This window comes from Besnoitia besnoiti, chromosome XI, assembly GCF_002563875.1.
Source record: "Besnoitia besnoiti strain Bb-Ger1 chromosome XI, whole genome shotgun sequence".
NCBI classification, from domain to species: Eukaryota; Apicomplexa; class Conoidasida; order Eucoccidiorida; family Sarcocystidae; genus Besnoitia; species Besnoitia besnoiti.
In genome coordinates this window covers 1,358,934-1,383,409 of record NC_042366.1, presented here as the reverse complement: position 1 = coordinate 1,383,409, position 24,476 = coordinate 1,358,934, and the positions used below count along the sequence as shown (strand labels likewise).

The 24,476-nt window shown below is 57.0% G+C and overlaps 3 protein-coding genes across 3 annotated transcripts; 2 read left to right on the top strand and 1 right to left on the bottom strand.

The window, feature by feature from the left end:
* Positions 1–1,129: 1,129 nt before the first annotated feature.
* BESB_020750 (RAP domain-containing protein) lies at positions 1,130–9,786 on the top strand (the record flags this gene model as incomplete). The annotated part of the gene is made up of 15 exons (XM_029360784.1): positions 1,130–1,818; positions 2,201–2,387; positions 2,744–2,809; positions 3,163–3,236; positions 3,951–4,078; positions 4,540–4,642; positions 4,916–5,019; positions 5,372–5,537; positions 5,930–5,987; positions 6,429–6,527; positions 6,804–6,897; positions 7,207–7,437; positions 8,058–8,603; positions 9,041–9,149; positions 9,615–9,786. 15 exons carry the CDS (start codon positions 1,130–1,132, stop codon positions 9,784–9,786), a joined length of 2,826 nt encoding a protein of 941 aa, XP_029216143.1.
* Positions 9,787–11,030: 1,244 nt separating this feature from the next.
* On the bottom strand, positions 11,031–11,719 carry BESB_020740 (prefoldin subunit protein; the record flags this gene model as incomplete). Its single annotated transcript, XM_029360783.1, has 2 exons — positions 11,031–11,194; positions 11,539–11,719. 2 exons carry the CDS (start codon positions 11,717–11,719, stop codon positions 11,031–11,033), a joined length of 345 nt encoding a protein of 114 aa, XP_029216142.1.
* Positions 11,720–13,687: 1,968 nt separating this feature from the next.
* On the top strand, positions 13,688–24,040 carry BESB_020730 (uncharacterized protein; the record flags this gene model as incomplete). The annotated part of the gene is made up of 16 exons (XM_029360782.1): positions 13,688–13,829; positions 14,584–14,761; positions 14,806–15,234; positions 15,677–15,785; positions 16,096–16,392; positions 16,674–16,829; positions 17,346–17,551; positions 17,789–17,981; positions 18,616–18,978; positions 19,364–19,526; positions 20,008–20,081; positions 20,543–21,024; positions 21,581–21,833; positions 22,093–22,413; positions 23,215–23,346; positions 23,777–24,040. The coding sequence occupies 16 exons, from the start codon at positions 13,688–13,690 to the stop codon at positions 24,038–24,040; spliced, it is 3,762 nt and encodes a 1,253-aa protein (XP_029216141.1).
* Positions 24,041–24,476: the final 436 nt, after the last annotated feature.

Below are 24,476 nucleotides of genomic sequence, written 5' to 3'. Positions count from 1 at the left end.
AGAAGACGAAATAAAAGACGAGAGAAAACAAGGTCATGGGAGCTCAAATTGTCCGCAAAAGAGCCAGATTCGCGAATGAGTTCTGTCTCTTCTGTTGCCGCGGCACTTGTGGGGTGTACATACAGTCCACGCGAAGGAACTGCGAAAAGCAATGTCTTCGTCACCCCTTTTCAGACAACTCAATGCTGGAAAATGTAGTCCACTGTGGAGAGCAGGCGAGAAAAGAGAAAAGGAACGAAAGTAGCTCTATGCATTTGCCTGACTGGTAGGTCAGCGGCCAGCGTTCCATGACAAGATGCAGCTCGGCACACCCTGTCACTTCGGAGACGGCAAATTCGTGTTTTATCGCTCTGCCAAAACAGGTCGAACCTCCCATCCTCTTCCCTCCGAAGTTGCGCGTGGCTGCGCTAGAGTGTGTCGGGTTTAAGGGAAAGAATTCATAAGATGCAATCGCGTAGTCCAGCTCGCATGCTCAATGCTTGCGAGAGTTCTTTCGCGAGCATCGAAGCCCGCCCCTGCAAGAGAAGATGCACGCAAAGCGGGCGTGAAATGTCTCCCCGACGGGCTGTAGATCCAGAAGAGTTTCTCTCTCTCTCTTTGGCATATAGGGAAGGCCATCTTTTTCCTATCTGCTGTAAGAGCAGGAAAGTTAACTGTATACAGGACGTCATCCTGCCCTTCCGCGCTACATGTTGTGTGCGCGACCTCCTCGATTCCTCCTTCGAATGCGCCAGAAATAACAAACGCAGCGGCACAGCGGCGAGGACCTGAGAGTCTCAAACAACGGTCTCCTCGTCAGTTTCTTCTTCCTCCTTCTGTCATCTCTCTCCCGGGCCCTCCACGCTCCTCCTCACCTGGTGTCGTTCTTTCTCCCTTTAGGCTCCCCTCAGGACGATCTTTGTTCCTCTCTCATCATATATGTATGCATGTATATGATACATGAATACTTGTATCTCTACATATATTTCACGAGTATCTGAATGTATGTGTATCTCTTTGCGCTTTTCCTGCCGGGCTCTGCGGCTGCTCTGTCTCCCGTGTGTAATCGGTGTCCTTCGGTTTCTCTGTCTCTAGCCGTCGCTCGCTGCAGCGCGTCTTCGGCCGTTCTGGCTCTCTAGCCGTCAATAAGATGCACGCCTCCGTCGTCTCCGCCCCTGTCTCCCGGGGCTGGCGCGCGAGCGCGCTCGCAGCCTCCTTGCCCGACTCGTCTTCCTCCTTCTCTGCATCCTTGTCTTCACTCTCCACGTCATTCCCGCGTCCTTCTTCGTGTCTCCCCTCGTCCGCTCACCTTTCGTCTTGCTTCTGCAGGAGCCGCCTTCGGAGGACTCCGGCGCGACAATCTCCCAATGCCTCAGCAAATGCCGATGGCGGACGGCCTGAGATCCAGTCTGGCGAGGGAGTGCGGACCGCTTTCGTTTCCTCCCTGCCTCTTGCGGCTTCCTCTCGCACTCGCCCTCCGCACCGCGGCGGGACTCCATCCGGGACCTCTGTCTCATCCGTCGCCTACGCCCCTTCCTCGTCGACGTCTGCTGCTTTGGCTCTCAGCCTGAGCCGTTCTTCGGCGCGTCGCGCGTCGCCTTCGCCGTCTGTTTCTTGCTCGCCCCCGGTCGCGTCGTGCGCGCCGTCATGCGCGGCTTCTTCGGCGTGTGGCGTTAATCCATTCTCTTCTGTTTCGGAGGCCCTCGCGTCCTTGGCCAGCGGATGTCTGCGGGCGCCGGCGCGCGGCATGGCGTCGCTCTCGAAGGCCGAGCAGCACAGGAAGCGCATGCGGAAAATGATGGACAAACGCATGCTGTGGAAGCCGCCAAACGTGTCGACGTGAGTGCATAGAGGACGGCGAGGAGAAAAGTGAAGCGACAAGCTACATCAGCACACAGCAGAGGTAGAGAGGGGAGCTGAAGGGCGTGGGAAGCCTGCGCCTCCAGAACGCCGTCTCTCCCCGCGGTGAATCGGTCAATTCTCGCCAGCAGCCAGCTGGCGAACACTTGTCTCACAGAACAGTAGCGGAATTATGATAAAATTCGAAAACCAAGGCGTGCCGCCGAGGCGGGATATGGACTGTCATCCTCGGTAGCGCTCGTCTTTGTCCAGCACTATGAGATTTTCTTTCACCGCCGAGACGAGAATCCACCGCGAACCTGCTTGCCGGTCAGCTCGCTCCTCTGCATGCGCACTGGCCTCTACCTTTGATATTTCTCAGGCGCTACTTGCGGGCGGAAGCAGATTTCAACGTGCTGAGTGTGCAGCGACCGCGCGTGCGGCGGGGCGGAGACGAAGGCACTCGTGGCAAAGCGATTGTTGACTTCGCTGACGGTGCATCGCTTCCGGCGGCAGCGGCCCGTGCAAGCGAGGCAGGCACAGAGCGACGTCTGCTCAAGCCCCACGAGGTACGAGAACGGGGATGTGGAGTGAATCTCCCAACTTGCGCCGGTTCGCCTCCTCTCTTGGGGATGCATCTCGACACGTTTGCTGCGGCGCAGACTCTTTATTTCTGTTTTGCGCTAGGGGCTCCGGGATCACTCAACTGAACAAATAACGCGGAAACGCAAATCCCCTCCTTCCTCTCCGCGTAGATATATGTCTATATATATATATTCCTACATCCGTTCAAGTATATGAGCGGACATTTATTTCTCACTGCGGTTGTAGCAGCTGTTTTCTAGCGTGCGCGTACGGGCACGGCACTGCGCAAATTTCTCCCTTCAACTTATTTTGAACCTCGTGGCTGTTGCGTTCGCTTTAGGTTGCAAAACTCGTCGCCTCCCACGAGAAGGTCACAGGCACGCGCGATGATAAAACAACGGCAGCTGTAAGACGGGACGAGGTCGGAGAGGCACTTGCGCGTCGCTCGCTTTTCTCTTTGCGTGTGCCTGGCAGACTAACGCAGGTGGCTCTGTTCTGCTAGCGTTTTCCTCTCCCTCTATATATATGTGTATATGTAAATATAGAGAGAGATGTGTTTACGAGGTGTTCCTCACTACTCGCGGACCCGTCTCTCCCTGTCTTCTGTCGCACTCGCATTCTCCGTCTGCTCGATCGTGTAGCGCTGACAGCTCACATCTCCATCCACGTCACATCTCTTTTGTTCGCGATGCTGCTGCCTCCATCAGTGTCTGGGGTCTGGAACGTCATCGCGGTTTTCATCTTTCTTCGTCTCCGCAGTCTCTCCGCCGAGGCCACCTACCGTCGTCTTCACGCGTGCCTCAGCTCACGGCGCGGGACGTCGATTTCCAAAAGTGTGTACGCGGCAAAGGGCGAAACCGATGCCAAAACGCGGCGATTCCCATGCCACTGAACGTCCGGCGCCCCCCTCGGTTGACGTCTGCAGACAGAAGGCGTCCGCCACACCAGCCGTGCTGGCCGCCTTGCACCAGCGCGACCGCGCCTATATAGCCAGGCATGCATGCGGCCTGCAGCGCCTTCGACTGTCGTGTGTGGATCCCGTTGCGTATATTTGGATGCTACTCGCTTCGAGTCACGCGCTCTTGTATATGTGCATTTAGTCTGAGAGCTCGGGTGCGCGCTCTTGGGCAGTCGTTGCCCAAGGGCGGTGTGGAGGAAAAAAAGAGACGACGCAACTGCAGATGGTGCGACTTTAGCTTGTCATCTCCCTCTGCCTTCCTGTCGGCAGGCGCGTCGTCTGTCGCGTGGAGACCTGCGTGGCTTCGAACTGAAATAGCGGCGGCAGTTGTTTGCCTTCTGAACTCTCCAGCCTTTCTGACGGAGTGCAGGCGCCGATGTCGTGTCTCTATCTCTGGCTTCTACCGCGCTTCGTTTCATATTTTAATATATATATATATATATGCTTATGACTATAAATAAGTATATTTTCATGCTTATACGTATAGGTATGCATGCACGCGTAAATATACAGTGGGCGCTTCGGATGAGTGTCTTTGCGGCATCGACACTGGACTGGACTGTTCTTTTTGTTGCTTCGCGATTTTTAGACGCCCTGAGGCGAAGGACTTTGGCTTTGGCGCTGCGGAGCGAGTCTTCGGTGCGGCAGGGCTCTACAAGGAAAACGACGCCGATTACTACCGACGCTTCTTCAAAGATCGCTATCGGCGGCTTGACGGTAAAGGTCTTCACAGCTGCAGCCAAACAGGACGCTACGCGCTCGCCGTCGCGTTTCCATGGTCGCTTTGCATCCATATTTGCATAGACATTCGTATGTATATATATATGTATCTATATGTAATCCAGATTCACTCGTGAAGACTCGAACGCGTGCCTCACAGGATCGCTGGATCTCTCCGGTAGGCGCGTGTCTTCCCGCGGAAGACTCTCTTTGCCGCATCAGCCTCTACGCGTCTCTGGTCTGCAGACATCTGTCACTGAACTCGCAACGCGTGATAGAGTTTATACATTCCATTGGGGTTAGGGCTCATCAGAGGAAGCCGGGAACGGGCGGCCTGGCTGGAGCCATATTCGCCATGTGATGATAGTGTGCGGAAGCCGTGTGTTTTGTCGGGCCCCTCTGGACAACCATGACAGTGAAATTCGCTTTTCTCACTGAACTGTCCCCTTGGCTTTCAGGCAAGGAAAACGAAGCCTCTCGGCTGATGAAGTCTGAAGCCGCTGCCGCAGACGGCGTCCGCAAGCCCCCAAAGCAGCGCTACATCCCTCCCAAGAAATACTGGTAAACATCAACATCGGAGTCCAAATTTGCATCGGGCTCTAGACACACATGCATCAGAGTTCTATAGTTATATAATGTATACAGGAAACACATATATATTTTTTGTTATATACGTGTGTATATGTATAGGAGTGTCGCACCCTCTGTGCTCTCGCCTCTCGAACATTCCAGGAGGCCCTGAATATTCGCAGTGCGCCGTATTCGCTATGAACAGCCTGCGCGTCCCTCGACATTTTCTCGATATTCTACCGCGCTTATTTCGTTTTCCATCAGGTACCGTGACAACTACTGCTCGCCGCTGCCGTCTGAAGTGCGCGGCCTGCCGAGTCTCACGCTCAAGTTCGCCTTGATGAACGAAGCTCGTCTTGTTAAAACAGGTGCCTCTGCAACTCCCTCTGGTTCTGTCCCCTCTGGGCGTGTCTTCGTTGACAGGCAGCAAGCTTGCATGCGGCGGGCATTCGCTTCTCGCGTTCCATGTCCAGCTGGCACCTGCGAGAACAGATTCAATGCTGCTTAGACTGCCGTCCAGCATGGGGTCTAGTCATCGTGATCTCTCTCTGGTTCCGCCGTCTGTCTCTCTCGGCTCCCGCGCGAGGATGTCTGCATACTTGTTGTGATTTGCCTTTGTTTTTATCGTTCGCGCGGCCGCCTCCGGCCTTTGCGTGCGGCTCGGTGTGCTCGTCTGGCAGTTTTGCACGAGCGACATTCGCGTTTTTCCCACTCTCCCAGGTCGCGTCCCGCTGAATCTGCCGCTGTGGCGGGCCTTCGAGGCGCGGCTTCTTCAGCTCGCCAGCCCGCGAACAAACGTCCGCGCGGCGACGCTTCTGCGCGCGCTGCATGCGATGAGCAAAGTGCATCATCCTGTCCTGCCCGCGACTGTTGAAGGAACGATCAGGTGAGCGGGATCCGAAGAGAAGAACGGCTAGGAGCTGCCAGCGATACTGCGTCAGGGCGCACGCGGACGGCGCGAGGGCGGAAGCCAATCACAGACATTCAAGTTGACATCTGCGTCATTTCCCTGGAACGACCGCGACCGCAAGTAGTGCGTCGAGGCAGCCGTCATCAAGCATACACATACATATATAATACCTTAAATGTGTTTATGAGTATCTGTATTTGTACGTCTGCGTGATTTGGGGGGCTCGCGAGTGCGTTGGGAGCTTAGGCGTGCTTGCGCCGGATGGCTCTAAGCAGCTGCGACATTCTCGCGGCTTTGTGGACGCAGGAGCGAGTCTGGCGCACGCTAACCATGTGCGCAGTCCACTTCGTTCTTTCTGCTTTTTTCAGGGGCCTGATGTTTCGCGAGTCGAGCTTGAAGCCGCAGCACTACGTCTTCCTCTACCAAGTACGCTTCACTGTGCTGTTTGCGACAGGGCTAAAACTTGATTACGCTGCTTTCACTCAGATATTCGTTCGACCGGAGAGTCTGGCATCTTTCATCCCGCGTAGTCCCACTCCACTGAGAGGCCGATGTACGCGTGGATCTGCTCGCAGCCGCTCGCTCCCTGTGTGGGGTTTCCTTTCTTGGTTTTCGATTGTCGCCGCCGCTCTCACCTGCATCGCGTTGGACGCGGACGTGCCTGCATGCAGCGGCGGCAGCTGATGATTTTCATCGTCTAGCATGCGTCCGTGTGTCCGCGTCGCCGGACTTGTCTCTGGCGAGCGACGCAGGCATTTTCGCGGCTTTCCGCTCTGTCGGGTGTGTGGATTGTCACATTGGAGCCAGCCTAGGCGCTCGGCGCGGCCTTAGCGTTCGTGTTTTTCTTTGCGCTGTGTCGCCTCGCAGGCCCTCGCGCGCCTGCGCTACCGCCACGTCTACCTCGTTCGCGGCTTGAAGGAGATGATGCTTTCCTGGTCGGTTCTGCGAAACAACTTCCTCATCAAGGCAAGTTACGTGCGCTGCTGGGCGCTCCGAACTCGACTCTCTAGGCCCTGAAGTCTGCGCGGAAGGCAGGGTATTTGAATCATATACGGAGACGGCGTTACCTCGGGTCGAGGTAACGCCGTCTCCGCCGAGCGCGCGGGCTCTTGAGCGTGAATGGACGAACACTCTGGTGCACGCAATCCGATTTTTTGCAGAGCCGCGGGCACTCTTTTCTTGGCAGCACTGCTCGGCTGATGCCTAAGCTGCAGTTGTCGTTTGCCCTCTGCTTCCCTTCAGGCGGCCAACGCCATCTGCAAGCTCGACCTCGCCGATCACATCCTCGTTCAGCCTCTGCGAACTACGCTTGCGACTCGGATTCCAAATTTCTCAGGTGCGATTGCCCCCGCGGCTGGCTCCCTTAAACGGCTGAGCGGCCCCATGGGTCTGGCAGTTTTGTCACGCATACTTTTGTATACATATATACACATATCTATGTATATTTAAATCTATATGTATATGATTATATATGTGAGTACATGTGCATGGACATATATATATATATATATCCTTGTGTCGGTTCATGTGTGTGCGGAGCGTGCCAGGGTGACTACTGGACTTCGTTTTTTCTTCTTTCCTCGTGTAGGCACCGGTGTTTTCTACCTACACCGTCTGCGTTTCGCGTGCTTGTTTGGGTTTTTAGCGGGGAACTGCCGGCGCCTGAAGTGGATTACTGTGCTCAATTTGTTTTCTGACTCGATGACGCTCGCTTTCCTTCGCGTCTGCCACAAGCACGAGAACGTCTTCAAGGACTATTCGCGCAACTTGCAGCTCATCGAGCTCTTCTTGCGTCTTGAGAAGCCTGAGGTGTACGCGCAGCTGCCGGTGACCACGCAGTTCTTCCTCGAGTGTCTCCGGAAAACGCACACAGAAGGTTTGTCGAGTCTCGGTCGCGCGCGTCTGTGGCTGTTTCTCCGTCTCAAATTCGCTTCCACTCCGGTGCCTTTCCCTCACGCAATCCTTTGCTGATCGTCTGTGCTGTGTTCGCCTTTGGCGCGTGGAGCTGGCTCGCAACAGAAAAGGTGGTATGACAGCAGGCGCTCATAAAAAGAATTTGGGGAGATGTCGCGTTTGGTGCTGGCTTTGCTTCTCAATTGATGCCGCTCCCCGTGAGCTGAGAACTTCTTGTTGGCATGCGCTCCCTTCTGGCACTCTCGCGCTCACCGGGGTCGCGCGGCCTCTTGCGAGATCTACACTCGCTCACCTGAACACCGGTTTGATACATGAAAGTCGTCCGTACGTCAATCTCCCAAACGCCATATCTATATCTACCCATCTATCTATCTGTCTACCTATCTGTCTATCTATCTGTCTATATATGTATATAGACAGATATACACGCATATATGCATATATGCATATATGTATATATATATATATATATATATATATATTATCGGTTCATCGGTACGCAGCCTGTCGGTGTTGTTCTGAAAGGTGAGCCGGCGGCTCCTGCATCTGGACTGTTTACTTTTGCGTGGAGCTGCTTCTCAGATGCAAATGAGGATGAGAACGAGAGTGACGAAGAGTCCGATGAAGACGACGGCGTTGAGGAAGAAGCTCCGCAGTTCTCCGCCTCGTCTCTGCTCCAGCCTGACCAAGCTTGCGGCAGCGGATCGTCGTCATCGGCCTCCTCGTCCCTGAGTCTTGCGCACTTTCTCCCCATCCCGCCTCAAACTGAGCTGCTGGGTGTCTCTGCCTCTGTACCCGAATCCGCGGCAAATACTTCGCTAGCTGCGCTGTCTGCTGCGTCCTCGTGTGCGGCGGCGTCTTCTGCATCTGCGGATTCGCGCGAATCAGGAGGCTTGGAAGAAGCTTCGCACGCCACGCCCGCGCCGTCGGAATGCCGCAGCGGAGCCGACGACGATTTAGTGCCTTCCCCCACTTCCTCTGCATCCCACCCTTCTCGGACGTCCATGGCGCTCGCTGTGTCGCCTCCGGCTTCACGCGTCGGGTGTACCTACACCTCGCCGCTGCACCAGGAAGTCAGCCACGCGCTCGCGGAGCTCGGCGTTGATCACTCCAATTCGGTTTTGGCAGGTATCAGGCAGGAATGTTGCCGCAGTCACCGCTCGTCTTTGTAGAAAGTGCAGATGTAGAGAGGCATAGTCTATGCGTCTTGCGCGACGACGGCATGCCAGCTATCCGCACGCGTCTTCTCATCGTTTCTGCCAGACACACGTATGCTGTCCGTACGTATGTATCCGCCCGTGTATCTGCTTAGCAGCCTAATCTACTGTGGATATATTCGTGTCTTGAGTGAAGGTAAATCTCGCATCTGCATCCCACGTTTGCATGCATATTCTCCTATGCGTAGGTATGCAGGTGCGCACATAGGTGAGGCTGGGCGCGTGACAGCCAGCTCCTCTTGCGTTATCATATTTTTTTTCTTTGCATATATACTTATATCTACGTATTTGATTTCTGGTCTTCTGCAGACTTGTGGAGCTGCCTGGGGATGTCGTTTTTCTGTTTAGGACCGCTGCGCGTGGACATGTTTCACGCGGCTTCGCAAACTGTCATTGAGACGTGCCCCGTTTTCCAGTTTTATGCGAACAGCGTCAGCTTCACAGCTCTCAGCAAGCGGTACGTCACGAAAAAGCGGCTCCGCACACGCGCTCAGCTGACTGACTGCAGAGAGTTTGTATAGATTTATGTATACATGAATGTATAAGAGTACATGTATTCACTTCTGTTTGGGAACGCCTGTTTGGCACGTGTTCGAGTGACGTGGAGAGGTGCGCATGTTGACCTATCAATCAGAGCGAAATCAGGAACCGGAAAACCTCTTTATTTTCAAGAGTTAAAAGATTTATTTGTAATGATTCATCTGAGGACAATGAAAGAATTCTTCCCCTAGTATTGGCGAATGAGTAGGGGTGAACAACGTCTGACGCCGCGTTCACAAAAATATTGTAACTGAATAAACAACAAACCCCAGTGTTGGGGTGCGTGTGTGAGTCATCACTGCTGCTCACTGTGCCTGATTTGGCCTTACCTTTTTCGTACTTTTTTTTTAATTTTTAGTTGTTTTCTGTGTGTGATTTGCAGGCGACACCAGCTGCTCCTGGCCATGGGATTCAATCTCGTTCTTGTTCCGCACCAGCGCTGGGACGCTGTTAAGTCCAGCGAAGAGAAGAAGAAGCTGCTTCTCTCTCTACTTCCTCCTCATGTTCTTCGCACTGCATCGCATTTCGGTGTCGCTGCGCCGTCACAGTTCTAGGGTGACGGCGCAGTTTGCCGCCGTGAACGCAGCATTCTTGACAACTGCGGAGTGCAATTTTTTCGTGTTTTTTGTCTGGCACCATGCGTTCGCGCGCTCTCTCCGTTCGCTGCGAGTGTGGAGCGGCACAGCCTCGCTGGGTTTGTTCACAGTCCTTCGTTTTTCCAATCTGCTTCCAGTGCAGAGCCTTTCGGCCTGAGAGCGGCCCAAGAGCGGACTCCTCAGCAAGAACAGAGGCGCGGCGAGGTCGCCGGAAGGAGGAAAAACGAGCTCATGCCCAGCCGCAAGAGAGCGTGACAAAAGCGAATTCGAGAGAGAGGGAGACAGAGAGAGAGAACTCAGGGAGACACAAGTGTGGAAGCAGACCAGGCGCAGCGGCGACATGCAGAAAGTCAGACAGGGAAGGTGCCTCTAAGAGAGAAGAATGTGTAGACAGCCGGCGAAGAAAAACGAAAGTGGCTGCGCATGGGCAGAGAGCAGGGAAGCAGGCCCTGCGAGAGAAAGGAGCTACAGAGAAGGTATAGAGGCGAACTGTAGGACTGTGCACACGACAAAAACAGAAGGCACCAGAGAAGAGGGAAAGGCCTTGGAGAGGAAGAAGCGCGCTGGCGGCAGCACGAGGAAGCAGCGCGCGTAAGTCCGATCACGCAGGACAAGACTTTGAATCAGATCGCGAGAAATTGCGTCTTCTGTTTCAGTACGGGGTGGGACGAAACGAGAGACGTGCGTAGAGGCGGAGCCTGAGCGGCCTCGCGGGTGCGTAGAGTTTTGAAGAGGTTCCCAACGAGTGCAGAGGAACATCACCCAGCGGCGAGAAAAAACCCGACAATATGCGTGACGATAGGCGCGCCAAGACACAGAGAAAGGCGGCAGAAAAAAAAGAGAGGAGAGTTCGAGAAAAACAAAATTCGCAAGATTCACTGGTAGCCTTCCAGCAGACAGAGAAAGCTCACAGGGCTGCAGGCATCGCACCGCACTGGAAGGCGACAGATGCCCATTCCTTCCCTTCTCGTTCCGCTATACCGGCTTTTACTTACACACCGTCTCTTGTCCGTCGTACTCACCCTCAGGCGCTGGGCTTCATACGAGAATAAACAGCTGATTTCAGCATTCTCGCGTCGCCGACGCTGCTGCGATTCGAAGGTTTTCCACGGCATGCGCCTGAGAAGAGAACTGCCCCGTGTCGCGGAGGCCTTCCGGACAGCGCGCGGCAAACAGTAGCCGGTATGTACGGCGGAGGAGACTTATTTGTCGAGATTGATTCGGTCTCCGAATTCGCCGTAGAGCTTCGTCTTGAGCTCTCCCATTTCTTTCTTCGTCTTCTCCAACTCCTCTTTGCACTCATCGAGGATTTTTTGTTTCTCTGTTACCTGGCGCTCGAGCTCCTCCTCGACTGTCTCTCCGGGGACTGCGGCGAAGCACTCGCCTGCAGAGAGAAGAAAACAGGCAAGACGGATTCAAAACAGGCGAAAGGCAAGTCGCGCATAAGGCGGCAACCGCTCCGCTTCTGAGAATTCTTCACGGCTGCAGCGAAAAGCTCGCGGCTTCCATTCACCCTTGCAGAGAAGCAAACTCGGCGGATACCATCGACTTCCTCGCAGCTAATACTAAACTTGCGCTCGATTTGCTTGAGGTTTCCGCAGCTCCTGAACAACCGCAAAGCAGCGAAGCACCGCTGCAGGAGTCCTTCCCGCGCGCGCGCCTTTGGGCCGCTTGCGTCGACTCTTTTTAGGCGGCAGCGCCGCGGCTCACCGATCTTGAGCATGATGTCGCTGGGATCGATGACGATCATCGCTTCTTCCTGAGCATCTCGCAGAGTTCGTAAGTCGTCCGTGAGTTTCTCAATTCGCGACTCGAGGTCAACGAACTTGTGGTTCAGGCTGCTGAAGCGGCAGATCCGCTCCTGCGCCTCCTCGGTGACTTCAACGTCCATCTTTGAAGAGATGAAATAAACGCGACTACGCTCAGCGCAAAAGTGAAGAGGAAGAAGAGAGGAGAGAAATCGGAGAGCCGGCAGAGAAGAAAATACGAGAGAAGAGGAGCCGGCACGCGAGGCGACGTTTTTCTTCTTGTGAGGCGTCAGACTCGGAGGAAGAGAAAAGAAGAGCCGCAAAGCAAATACAGAGAACAGCGCGCGAAGCACGGAAGTCCATGCACGAGTAGAAGAAACGAAAGAGAACCTGAAGCAGCAGGAAGCAGGAGGTGGAGAGGAAGGGCGGGAAGGCAGAAGACTGGAAGGGACGAGTGACTTCCGACAATTAGTGTCTGCACCGCGTAGGGGGACATAGAGCAAAATCGGAAAGAAGCGCAAGACGGGGCGGTCTCTTGCTTCCTCGCAGCGCCTACTTCGCTCAGAAGTCCTTCTAAAGGTGAAAAGCAGGAAACGAGTCCTCTCTCCGCCTCGATTTCTCTCCCATCTGTCTTCCGTGGACGGGGCGAGCGGAGGCTCATGCATGCAACAGGGAAATGCACACGAGAGAAGAAGAACCCCTGCCGCACGCAAAGTCGACACGCCAGCAACCGCGGCAAGTCTGTTTTTCTCCAAAGGGATAACTAGGCGACGAGAAAAGCGAATGTCGGAGCCGCCCGAAATGAAGGAATAGCGGACACCCGAGGAGGGTGTGTGTATTTCTTCTCTCTGAATCTGCGAGCGAGTCATCCTGGCGTGGCACACGCCGTGAAGCAAATAGGTGATCTCCCCGGTCTACTTACGGTTGGAGGTGAGCCAAGTCTAAGTCATATTCGCGTCCACTATTCGTTTCCCTGCTTTTGTGTGCGCTTTTGTTCTCGAAATTGTTTTGGTGTGTCTAGGCAGCGGGCGCGTCTGTCTCCTTGCGTCATGTGCTTGCCTGGGGGTAAGTCGGCTCAGCCGGAGAAGAAAACCAGCTGACAGCATGAGGACGTCGTAACAGTTCTTATCCTCGCCCGTATCTTTCGTCATTGGCAGACACCGCTATCACGCTCTTCGCATGGTTTCCTGTGTCATTTCGCAAATGGAGCTTCAGGTTTTCTCTTCGCTTCGTTAGTGCTTCTGTCTCTGTGCTCGGGGGTTCCTGCCCCCTCGGCCTTCTGCGTCGACGTACGCGCCGCGCGCCTGATTCGTCTCTTCTTTTTACACCTCCCTCTGTCTAAGCCGTCGGCCTCTCCTCTTGCTGTCTAGATGTCCAGCCGCGGCTCTGAGCCCACGGGGGCCTGCTTCAGCATTCAAATACAGTGTCTGTTGGGCCATGTGCCTCGCAAGCTGCCTGTCTTCCGACTCCTGTTCGAGGTCTCTCGCTCGATTGCTACGCGTACCTCGCTCTTCTCTCGCGTGCGCCTGCACTGACTCTACTTCTGCAGCCCTGCGCAGCTTCGACATTCGTGCGCAGGCTTGACAGGGGTGACTCCGCCTCTGAATTTCGTGTCTTCTTTGATGCCGACGTCAGCGCTTGCCTCGTTGCGAACCGCCTTTTAGATCTCAGCGACACGCGTCCCGCGTAGGAGGAGGGAGACGCATTCGAAAGGCAGTTAGAGAGTTTGGTGCGGAAGTGCACATTCAGCGCGTGCGAGGGAAAAGAGACTGCGAACGCACACAGGGCGATTCGGACGCGAAGGCAGACACTCGAAGGAGCGCAACATGCGCTCAAGTGCGACGCGCGTCGGGGGAAGGAGCCGAAAGACAAACAGACGCGTTTCGCAAGCAACGCAGGAAAATCCAGTCGCGGACAAGACGTCAAAAAAGCAGACAAACAGACACACCAGCGAGCAGAAATATGTCGAGAGGCGAATGCCCCGGGTAGCCACAGCAGACGCGAAGACTGAGACGTGACAGAGAGAGAAAAGCACAGAGAAGGAAGGCACTCGTCCAGAGCCCGAAGGAAGCGGAAAGTGCGCGGCGTGCCTCCCGTGAGCAGCGGGCGCCATGGGGCTTTTGCGCAAGTCGAAAAAGAAGACGAAGCAGAAAAGCGGGTTTTCGTCTTCATCGTCTTCTTCCCCTGCGGGAAGCGAGGACGGCGAGAGAGAGTTGAGTGTCCCACGCCCCGGCGACAGCGACGCCGCCCCAGGTAGGCAAACGTCTGGACTGCGCCGAGGAGGCGCACCCGTTTCAGATCGCGAGGCAGCAGCGCATGTTTGCCACACAAGCTCCGGTTCTGCGCTGACGTCCTCGACTCAGCAGTGGACGGCGGCGTCTGTAAATCCCGCGACAACGAGCATCGATAGAAAGAAGCGCAGCTGCGGGCTTAGTCGCATGTCAACAGAATCGAAAGAGACGCGAGACCACCGCGAGTGAATGCACTCGAACAGAGAATCTATGGCCTGAGCGGAGGCCTCCACCGCAACTAAGGAAGCGCCAAACAACGCAGCGTAGGACACGCGTTCCGAAGCGCTGGCATAAGCTGACAACCTGGAAATGCGAAGGAAACGCAGCGCGAACTTCTCGCCGAAGGCGCACACGCTGAGTTGCTCATTCACGTACGAAATGCGTTTACGCGGTCGCTCCCACAGACGACCGGCCGTAGGGCGGAAACCCACGTGGAGGTCACACTCAAACGGCGAAACCAAATCGGCGCTCTAGCCCCTCTGTGTGAGGTTGTAACGACATGTGCACCGTTTGCGCCAAGAGCATTCTCAAACAGTGAAAAAAAAAAAACTTAAACGAATTCTTAAACCTCTGCAGGGGGCAGTCCCTCCCTCGCTGATCGCGCGTATTAGCCAGTAGCCGGGAGTATGAAACGGAGTCGTCTAGTATGGTGTTTGCAGCTGTGCGACGCGCCATTGAGGCTGGGTGTGCTGCATGCTTTGGGGGTGTCTTTTTAGAGAAACCTCCAGAGCCGCAGGAGTCCCTGCCTTTCGAGCCTTTGACCCTTCCGCGGGTCGCTCAGCAGTCGGGCGATCCGCAGCTGCTTCAGCAGCTCTTTATTCAGCAGAACATGCTTCAGCAGCAGATTCTGACGCAGCAGGAAGAACTGAAGCGGCAATGGCGGCACCAGCGCGAGTGGGAGAAGGAACAGGAAGCACGCATGCTCGGTGTGTGCACAGCGCAGCGGGCAATAGAGAGCGCGGCCGCAGCGGAAGAAAAAAACGACAGGGGGGGGGGAAACGGCAGAACGGGAATGGCGCCGATACAGCCGGAGCCGAGGCGGAAGCGCGCCGACGAGAAGAGGAACGGAAAGCCAGGGAAGAGCGACTTGTCGCACAGATCAAAGAGCTCGAAGCGCAGATAAAGGAGATGCAAGAGACGCAGCAGAAAGAAAAACGGGAGTTGGAGGAGGAGCGACGCAGGGCGGCAGGGATTGCAAGCGAGCCACGCGAAGAACGTCCCAAAGCCGACGTCGAGGAACACGACCAGGTTCTGACTCGGCTACAGTTCTCCGTGGTTCACTGCTCTTCATTCCAGCCACCGTATACGCCCGAAAATCTCACCCCGCAGGCGTCGAAGACAAATGGAAAAGGGTGGCAATCTGCTCCGTAAGCCGCACGAGATCGCCCTTCTCGCACCGGTTCCTGAAACAAACCCAGTTACAGTATATATGTACATGAATTTGCAAACATAAGCTGTTTAATAGAACTCTTCGCCGCCGTAAAACGCATAAGCGCAGCATAAATACTTTTACAAATATATATATATATATATATATATTTAAATGTATATAAATTTATGTATGTCTACCCCGAGCGTCTAGGGTTCTTCAAGTCGGTGGTGCGCGCGTCTCTTCGAGAGCAGTTTGTCTCCTGTGAGGATCCGGATAGTTTGCCTTATGTCCGTTTGTCCTCACTGTGTTTCGAGTTTCTCTTTCGTATGCACCCTTCCCCGGATCGCCAGCCTGTCGGCCTGCGCCTTTCATCGTCTCCTAGCGCAGTCCCCCTCCTTCAGTCTCGCGGATTTCGTTCGGATGCTGTCTGCGCTCAGCCACTGTGCCTATCCACAGGAGATAGGTCTCGCTCTCGAGGGGCCTTCGCAAATCAAGTTTTTTCAACTGCTCTCTCACGAGACGAAGATCGCCCGCAAAATCGAACTCGTAAGCGAGTGGCTCGGCCCCAGTGGAGCCGCGCCTCGCGGCGGAGAAGCAGCTGCGTGTGGAGAACGGCCGCAAGCAGCGGCTCTGTCCAGTGCGTAGAAGGGCTGACGCAGACGATCCCGAGGAGGCATACGCCACTCGGCACGAGCTTGCAGATCTTGTGAGAGGGCAGAGAGGAGGCGCTGGGAGAAACTGCCTCCCTGACCCCCTGAGCAGTTGCAGCCAGAGCAGGCTTTCTCCCTGCCGCCTGGAGAGGCACGTGCGAAGCAAAGTGTGCGTCTGTGCGTCTGTTCTCGCCTGCGCTCCCTAGTGGGTGGCAAACGCGCCCTCTCCTTCCAGCCTCCGCCAAGCCTCGCCGTCTCCGCCACTCGTTGCCGCTTCGCCGCCTTCATCCTCTCCCCCTGCTGTTTCTGCGCTTGCGGAGGGATATCATCGAGCCCACTTCACTCGCTTGGGGTACCTCCGCCTCAGTTCAAACGTCGCCTCTCGCCACCGCGCGCGCGAGCTCAAGAGCGTCAACCTGCCTCAGTTCTTCGATTGTTTATACGTTAAACTCGTCCTTGTCGCGCCGCATGCTCTCCCTGAGGTCAATTCCGCTTGCCAAGTTGTGAGTCACAGCCAGACGCGCTCGACGCTGAGCGTTTCTCAATAATCCCCCAAACACGTCTACACGAATTGTGTTGCCTGATTCTGCTCGACCCCTCGCTCGGGCCTCGTGTCCTCATTCTCGTTCTCACCTCGCCAATTCTCGTCTTTCACCCTTCCTCCCTTGAGGGTTTGGTTTTTCGCTCACGCTGACTCCGAGGCGAGACCTCTGAGGCGACGCAAACCCCCCCTTTCGTACACTGGCCTGCTCGCCTCCGTCTGTTTGTGTCTGTTCTGGTTCAGAGTTTGATCGCGCTGAACTGCCTCGGCGTGCCTGCGCCGAGCCGCGCCGCGCCTTGGCTTCAGTCCCCGCGCTGGAATGCAGAGGAGGCGCGCGCGATGGACCAAGATCTTCTCATGCGAAAAGGCCTCTGCGGACCTTCGTCGTCTACTCCGGCGGTAAGGGGAGGAAGTCTGGTCGCCTCGTCGCAGCGGGCTGGGAGCTCAGGCTTGCGGCTCCAGCGAGGCTTTCCTGAGAGACGAGGCGAATGTCTCGGTGCAGGTCGCGACAAGCGCGCAGCGGGCATTCCCGCCGGCCACGGGCCCGGGCTGTGGCGAGCGACGCACTCACGCGTCTCTCCAGGACTCACATGGCCGGTTTTAGTCCTTTTTCGCTGTGCTCGCCGGTTGAGGAAGGCCCCCGCGAGCAGCGAAGGGACAGGCGCGGCCGTAGCCCTGAGTACCTTCGTAGCCTGCGCGTGGCGGCTGCGGAGGGATCGGCGCCTCGTCTCTGCTTCGGGGGGCGTCCCCGAACGCGCTGCGGATGCGACTCCTCTGGGCGCGCGCGCGTGCTGCTTTTCCGGCAAATGGTCCTCGCTTTCTTGCGCATCCTCTGCTTTCTCTCGTCTGCAGCATTGCCGACGAGGCACCTCACCCCGTTCGTCGCCGCATCTCGCCGGTTCAAAACATTCTCAGCACGGGCGCGCGCTCTCTTCGGGAGCTGGCGGGCCTCCATGCCGGCTTCTCAGCGCCTACCTTCGCGAGAAGGAGAGTCTTCTCGCGTCCGCCAAGACGAAGTTCGTCGCCGAAGAGAACTTTGCCGCCGCTGTTCTGGTGCGGCGCGCCCTGGACAAACTGGCTCAGGCCAAGCCGCACATTGAGCGGCTGGAGAAGCAGGAACAGTGAGTCGGAAGGGCGGGCACCGCGAGGAGTCAACTCCAGGGAGAGCCATGTGCATGGAGCCTGTATGTCTGTGAGCATTGTTACATATGGTTCTGAGAATGCGGAAGCGCATATTTTAAGTATTTTTATACGTGACGGTGAAGAGCCGGTGCGATGAGAGAAGAAGGAACTCTCTCCTTGAGGATGTCTAGCAGAGTTTCCTTCGTGTGAAGCTGCTGCTCTGTTTCGATTTTCAGGCAAGCAGCAGAAAGAGAAGACTTTGAGGAGGCGCGCCGTGCAAAAGCTCAACTCCTGTCCTGGCAGCTCTGCGTGAAGAAGACCGTTGCAGCTGCGCTCTGCATGCCCGAGGACCCGCTCTTGGCGGCCGAAGAGCGCGAGGAAAAGCTGCTGCTGAAGGACAGCAGCCTGATTGAGCACCTCGCCCAGAATGTACGGACTGCAGCCAGACAGAATACGCCATGCTTAGAAGGACCTGCGAAACGCGCAGTCGCACTAAGTAAATCTGTGGCGTACGGGTCTCGCGCGCGACACTGTACACACTGAAGTCGAGTAGTCTGGGTAGAAACGAACATTCATCACGTCTGGATGCACGTGGTCACCCGTTTCGCTGACGGGCTCGCGTCCTCATCCACCAAGCCCGCAACACTGGAGCATGAGCCGCCTCCGCACAGCTGCGACGAGCCTCCACCGACTTCCTCCAGAGCGGGGAAGGTCCCTCGTTGGAACTCGGCATGCGCTTCAGCGACCGGAGCGCGCTGGCAAGCACAACGCATCGCTGCATGCTTCTGCATGGAAACCCTAAACCCTAATCAGCCCGGGCGGGGCCACTCTGTAGATTTGCCGAATCTGAGGCAGTTCGCGTTGGGATGCTTCACCACCCAAGCGGCAGGCGCATTAGCCCAAGGCTGCTGCACTGGACACGACGGAGTAGCGCAGCAGGGTGTGGTGCTTAGCAGTGGGCTTCAGCGACACGGAGGGGGCGGGCCGAGAGCCTGAACGCTGGCTGGACGAACCAGGACTAGCCTGGCTCGGCTGCGTGCGCCCCCGTTCCGCTTTTCTTCAGCTTCCTGCGTCGGCGCACGCTCTTCCGTCATGCGCGGACAGCCCGCTTGATGAGGCGGTCGCGCCACGCTGCCCGTGCGACCCCCGGCGTCTGCTGGACGACCGATCGTCTCCGCTCCGCTCGCCAGGCCGAGGCAACAGCCGCGACCGTCGGAGGGACTGTGCCCTCGCCGTCTCTGCCGACTCGGCGGAGAGAGAGGCGCACGCAGAGCGCGAGCGGGAGGGCGAAGATTCGCGGGAGACTCCACCCCCGCCTGTCTCGCTCGACGACATGCCAATTTGCCCGATGCGATCCGATCGACAGAGACTCTTGATGCTGCTGGCGACTACTGGCAGGGAAGAGAGCCCCCCCCCGCCCGGCGAGGTACGTGGCGCCGCGGCTCGTCTCCGAACTCGTGGCAGCTTCCTCGCCAGCGACTGCCTTCCTTCGCATGTCGCAACGTTGTTTGCACGTTGTCAACACGCGCGCAGGGCAAGACGCTCGCGTGCGCTCGCATTCTTTGGCTTTGCGGCGGCCTTGTGAGTATGTCCCAGAGATACTCGGATCGTTTTTCTGTTGGGCTCACCAGCGCCAGCTCGCGTGACTCTGTCTGAAGAGACGGACTGCCGGCGTCTCGGTACAGACACAGACTGAACCCGGGCTTGTGCCGGCGTCCAGAGGGACACCGCTTCACGAGGCGTCGGGATCCTCGCCAGATGATGAGGCGAAGCGACGGATGTCTCCCCTCTATGGTATTCACCCTGTGTAGGCCTCCGCGCTGGAGACGACCCTACAGCCAGAAGATGAAGCCGACGCATCGCTGCTTTTCCCGTTCTTCTCGCGAGACGTCGTGCTGGCGCTGTTCGCGGCGGACATTCAAACGCGGTGTGCCGCGCAGGAAACCGTTGTGCGGGAGATCAAAGATCGCCCAAGTAAGCAGTGCAGATAATATTGCAACATCCTAGACGAAGCATCAGACGGCAGGTGCGAAGTGTAAGACGCCGCTCGCGCGTCTTCGGGCGAGACGGGTTCGCCCCGCGGAAATATAGAAATCGGGAACTCTGGGCTGCAGCTGTGGTGGCTGCGTGCTAGAAAAATCCCTGGGCTATAAGGGATTCGCGGCTTCGCCGAGAATGTCTTGCTTAGACTCTTACCGCAGCAGACCCTTGGTTGTGCGTGAATGCCGTCCACCATCAAAATCTTCTCAGCACAGACACTGGGCTCGACGGGAGCAAAACGGGGCAGACGCGGCCAAATATGTTGCTCAAGAAGCAGCATGACGCAGGCGGAGACGCTGCCAAACGAGGCGAGCAGAGGTTGGGATGTCCGCAGGAAAATGAACAAACAGAGCGCGAGCACAGAACGAGAGACGACGTTCTGTGCAAGGCGGCGGTGTGTGGAATGCGCCTTCAGACATGGTCACCGGCGAGCTCTTCTTCGCTCTGTGCCCCTTGATACGGCGAGCCTTTGCGGATAAAACACTCAAGGTCAGTTCTCGGCTCTCGCGTGGGCACCGCTCGCGAGGCGCACATCGAAGGTATCTGCCCCTGAGGGACACCGCGCAGGCTGCGCCTTTCGGTTTAGATTCGGGCTGCGTTCGTTCTGCTTCATGCCCGCATGGGTCGGCGCTCGGAGACGTCGCGGCGCATACACCTCGTCTCCTGATCTGAGGCGCTGTCCTACTGCCGCTCTCGCTGTTTGCAAAAGGGCGGTAGCTGCGATTTGCAGCTTTTTGAAATGTGCGCAGCCCCTCTCGCCACGCATGAGGCCTGCGGACTGCGCTTCATTGGAGATGTCTTGCCTTCGTTTGACAGCCCAGCAGCAGCTTTCCACGTGTCGCGGTCACCGCCCCAGTGTGCTTCTTCGCAGTCCGGTGTGTCGCCGGTGATTTCTGTGGTGGCTGCACTTCCCTGCCCGTTCGCACGCTTCCTCTGTCTGACTGTTTCAGGTATTTCTTGGAGGTTCGCGGCTGCTGTCTCTGTTCGCGGAAGCTCCGGCGCTCCACGCGCGCCACTTCCTGTCTGCGCCGGTTCGAGGCATTCTCCACGAGTTGCTCCTTCGCGTCGGGAGTGTGTTTTCCGATCGCGCGCGGAAACTGCTCCTTCTCCTCTGCAGCTGTCATCCGGAGTTGAAAGACGTGCTTGCGCGGGAGGTCTTTGACAGTCTGGTCGCCTCCTGCGGGGCGTTCGCAGCGACCTCCGACGCCCTAAACTTGAGTGCGGCCGGTGGAGCTCGGCGAGGCGCGGGCGCAGACGCCGCAGGCGATATCGAGGCAGCAGACAGCGAGAAGCGGAGAGCGATCGAAGCAAAAGGACGAAGAGGGCGAGGAGGCAGAGGAGCGGCTATCGCCCGCGCAGACGCGCGGCAGCAGCAGCGACCGGGCGCAAAGGCGCCGCAGGGCAGCGGTCATGCGATCCCAATGCAGCAGAAGTAGGAGGACGCTGCGAGCCGAAACAAGTCCTGGGGGGTCATGTCTTGCGCTCACGCAAACGACCAAAAGACACACGGAGGCGAGACGATGGGGCGGAGGGCGCAGGCGGACACATCAGAGGTGCAGCGAGCCGGGCAGCGGCGGTTTGACACTTCACTGTGAGAGGCGATCTAAACGAAGGCGATGGTGCGACGTAGAGGCAGCGGTGCCGACCTGGGTCGTTCGGATGATCACGCAAGCAGTCGGTGGACTCGTCCACTCCCGTCAAGAACTAACACCACCACACAACTGTACTTCAGATTTCTACCTCTCTTGTACGGCGTGTGTTGGTTTTTCCGTTAAGCTCGCTCCAAGCATGCGCTCTCAATTCCCTCGCCGTCGCTCCTCCACCTCGTGGCGCAGTCAAGGCAAGAACACAAGCGCCAGGCGTTCGAGGCGATGTGTATCTAGACTCGATATATATGATATGGGAAGCCAAAGTGGGCATGCGCGTTGTGTAAGAACTCGGGTTGCGTCTGTGGCTGCGACTCTGCCGACTCGCTGACGTTTTTTCAGGTCAACAGTCCAGCTCCTCCAGCTTCTGGTTTCGCTGCTTGCTGCGTTCTGCCTCGTCGAGCCTCTGGCGCCCGGCGGCCTGCCTCTCGCGCCGCTTCTTGGGCTCTTGCGCGAGTTGTTTCAGTCGCCGTCAGGCGACATTCGGGCGTCGGCGGTTCAAATAACGGCGCTCCTTATTCTGCAGCTGCCTCACGCTTGGTCGCAGGCGAAAATCAAACAGTTCATGGACACGCTGCGCCCCAAGCAAAGAGACGTGAGCACACGAGGGAGGACCTACGCGCGACGGCGTAAACACGCCTCGCGTGCTGGAGCACGCTCTCTCTGGCGGGCTGTGGGAGGCTCTACTGCGTTGGCATTTCTGTTCGGGGCGCCCCCCCTCTGCGTCTCCCAGGAATTAGGGTTTAGGGCAAGAGGGTGATTTCCGCCCACGTCTCCCGGCTGTGGCGTGGCTGCGCGGCCGCCTCTCCTTGAGTTCGTTTCTCTCTGTCGAGGTATGCGGATCGTTCTCGCAGATGATTGCCGCCGAAGTCGACCGCCTGGAGCACTCTGAGCTGCCCCCGCCTGCGTTGCCGGGGGCCGCACACCCGCCCGCGGCCTCCGGCGCTTCTGACAAGCGCTCCCCGACGAATGCAAAGACAGATGCGCGAGAGTCTCCGACCACGAAAAAGAAAAGGCACAAGGAACCTGCGGAGCAAGCCAGCGGGAAGGAGACGCCGCAGTCTGCAGCCGAACAAAAATCCACAGCCGAGGGTTTGGAAGACGAAGAAGCAACCAAAGGGGACGTAAGGCCTCCGCTTGTTGCGTGTCGTTGCGCTCGTCCTGAGCCTCGTTCGGTCCGCTCGATGCGTTTCCACTTCGCATTTGCCCGTCTTCGCCCATCAGGCGGTCGTGGCGTGTCGCACCAAATCTCATCGCTAGGCTGTAACTACGTTACACAGACATTTGCATCCCCACATCAGCTGCGACACTCGCCTCGTTTTTGCCAGGAGCGCCAGCGTGTAGAGACAGGCAACCGAGTGCAGCAGTGGCCGTCCAAGAAAGGCTACATCTACGAAGCTCTGGGTTAGATCTCGAATGTCTTTGTTTACTGGATCCAACTTCTCCCGTGCTCTTCGACACCATCGTGTTAAGTGCATTAAGGATAGTAGTATCTCTCGTGTTGATGCGTCGAGTCCGATGTTCGAGCTTGCCCTCCAATCTGTCTCATCGGGCCTGCGTAGAGAGTCACAAGCTGGTCACAAGTACCGCAGGCGCAGAGCGACCTGCGGGAGGCTGAGCTTTTGCGAGGCTGTTGGGGATTCAAATGGAGCAATGCGTTGCCGCTTTTCTGTCTCGAACGATGCACGAAAGGTGACCTGCGGGGAGCTCTGTATATCCAGCGATTCTCACCAACTGTTCAGGCATGGTGCCGGCCGGGCTGCGCTTTTAGCACCCGCAGCATACGATCTCTTGCCCTGGAGTTCGACGTGAGTAGTGCCGGAATGCGTGTAGCGTTTCTGCCGTCACAGCCTCTTGGCCTTTCTGCTGGCAGGTTTCGCATTGAGAGGCATAAATTTACGCTAGTGGCGAGGCGTTGCTGGGAGCTAGGAAGGCTGGCGTTACCTTAGGCCCTTTGTGCGACTTTTCCTGTGCAGGCTCCTCAAGGCGTATGCGAGTTCTGTTTGGAGCATGGGCCGCTGCTTGCGAGTCAATCTGGAAAAGACACCCATTTCCTGAATCAGTGCCCGATGCTGACCTCGTGTCCGCACTGCCGAAGCATTGTTGAGGCAAGCACGCTTCTGAGGCCTTTCGCTGCGGCCACGGCACTTTGATCTCCTCTCGAGACGCTCCTGCGGCGATGCTTTCGCCTACTCTTCCGGCGTCTGTTTTTCTGGCAAACCATGGCAACGAATCAGCCGTCTATCTCCGTGTGGCACCTGCCGCAGTCTCACGCAGGCTTGTGATATGGAATGCTGCACGCGCTCTTTTGAAATGCACGCAGACGGCTCCCTGGTCGCTTCGCTATGCATCCGGCGGACGCGCGGCCTCGCACGGACTCAAAACATGAGCTGGAGTTTCAATAACCCCAGATGCATTGTCTCCTTCGAAGCAGCGACACGGCTGAGGCGCGTCAGTCTCGCTGCGTCAAGTTCCAAACGTCTCTCCTTTCCGCGCTCGGGTGGGCCGCTTTGCGGGCGTGCCTTCGCGTCCCTGCAGGTATCTTTCCTCTCTGACCATTTCCTCTCGGAGTGCCCCAAGACTTCGTCCTACGTCCGCTGCAGCGCGTGCCAAACGATTCTCTTGAAGGCCCAGTTGGCAGGGCACAAACAGCTGGGCTGTCGAGGTCAGATCGCACACACAGAGGCTCCGCGTCGTCGAGCTCTACTTCCCGCGCTCTTTGTTTTATTCTGTGTTTGCTCCCGAGGTGTGGCTCACGGGCTCAAGGCGGATTCGTGCAGAATGCTTGCGCACCGCGAATAGGAACCAACACTCACACGACTGCGAGACTATGAGGCAGGCGAGCTTCAAAAGAAGCCAGTGTCCCGCACGCCTCTTTGTCTCCACGGTGTGCCTCGTCGCGTGTGGCCGCTCCTCGCTGTCTGTTTCATTTGGGCCGCTCGAAACACCCAGAGCGGCAGCCCAGCCGCCTCCGCAGTCCATGCCCTGGACGGCGCAGTTTCGTTTCTCGTTGCCAACTGTTTGCGCTCGGCATTCCCGACTGTAGTACCCTCTCACTCTTTATTGGTCGGTGGCGTTTGGGATCGCCTCTCTCTGGGCCTTCCCGCACGACTGCGTGTGCTGCATTGAGGAATGCATCGAACAAGCACCCGGGTAGCTGCTGTGCAACACGCAGGAACCCAGGAGAACGACGCCTTCACCCCGGGGGTTTGCGGTAAAACAAGAAAACCCAGAACTC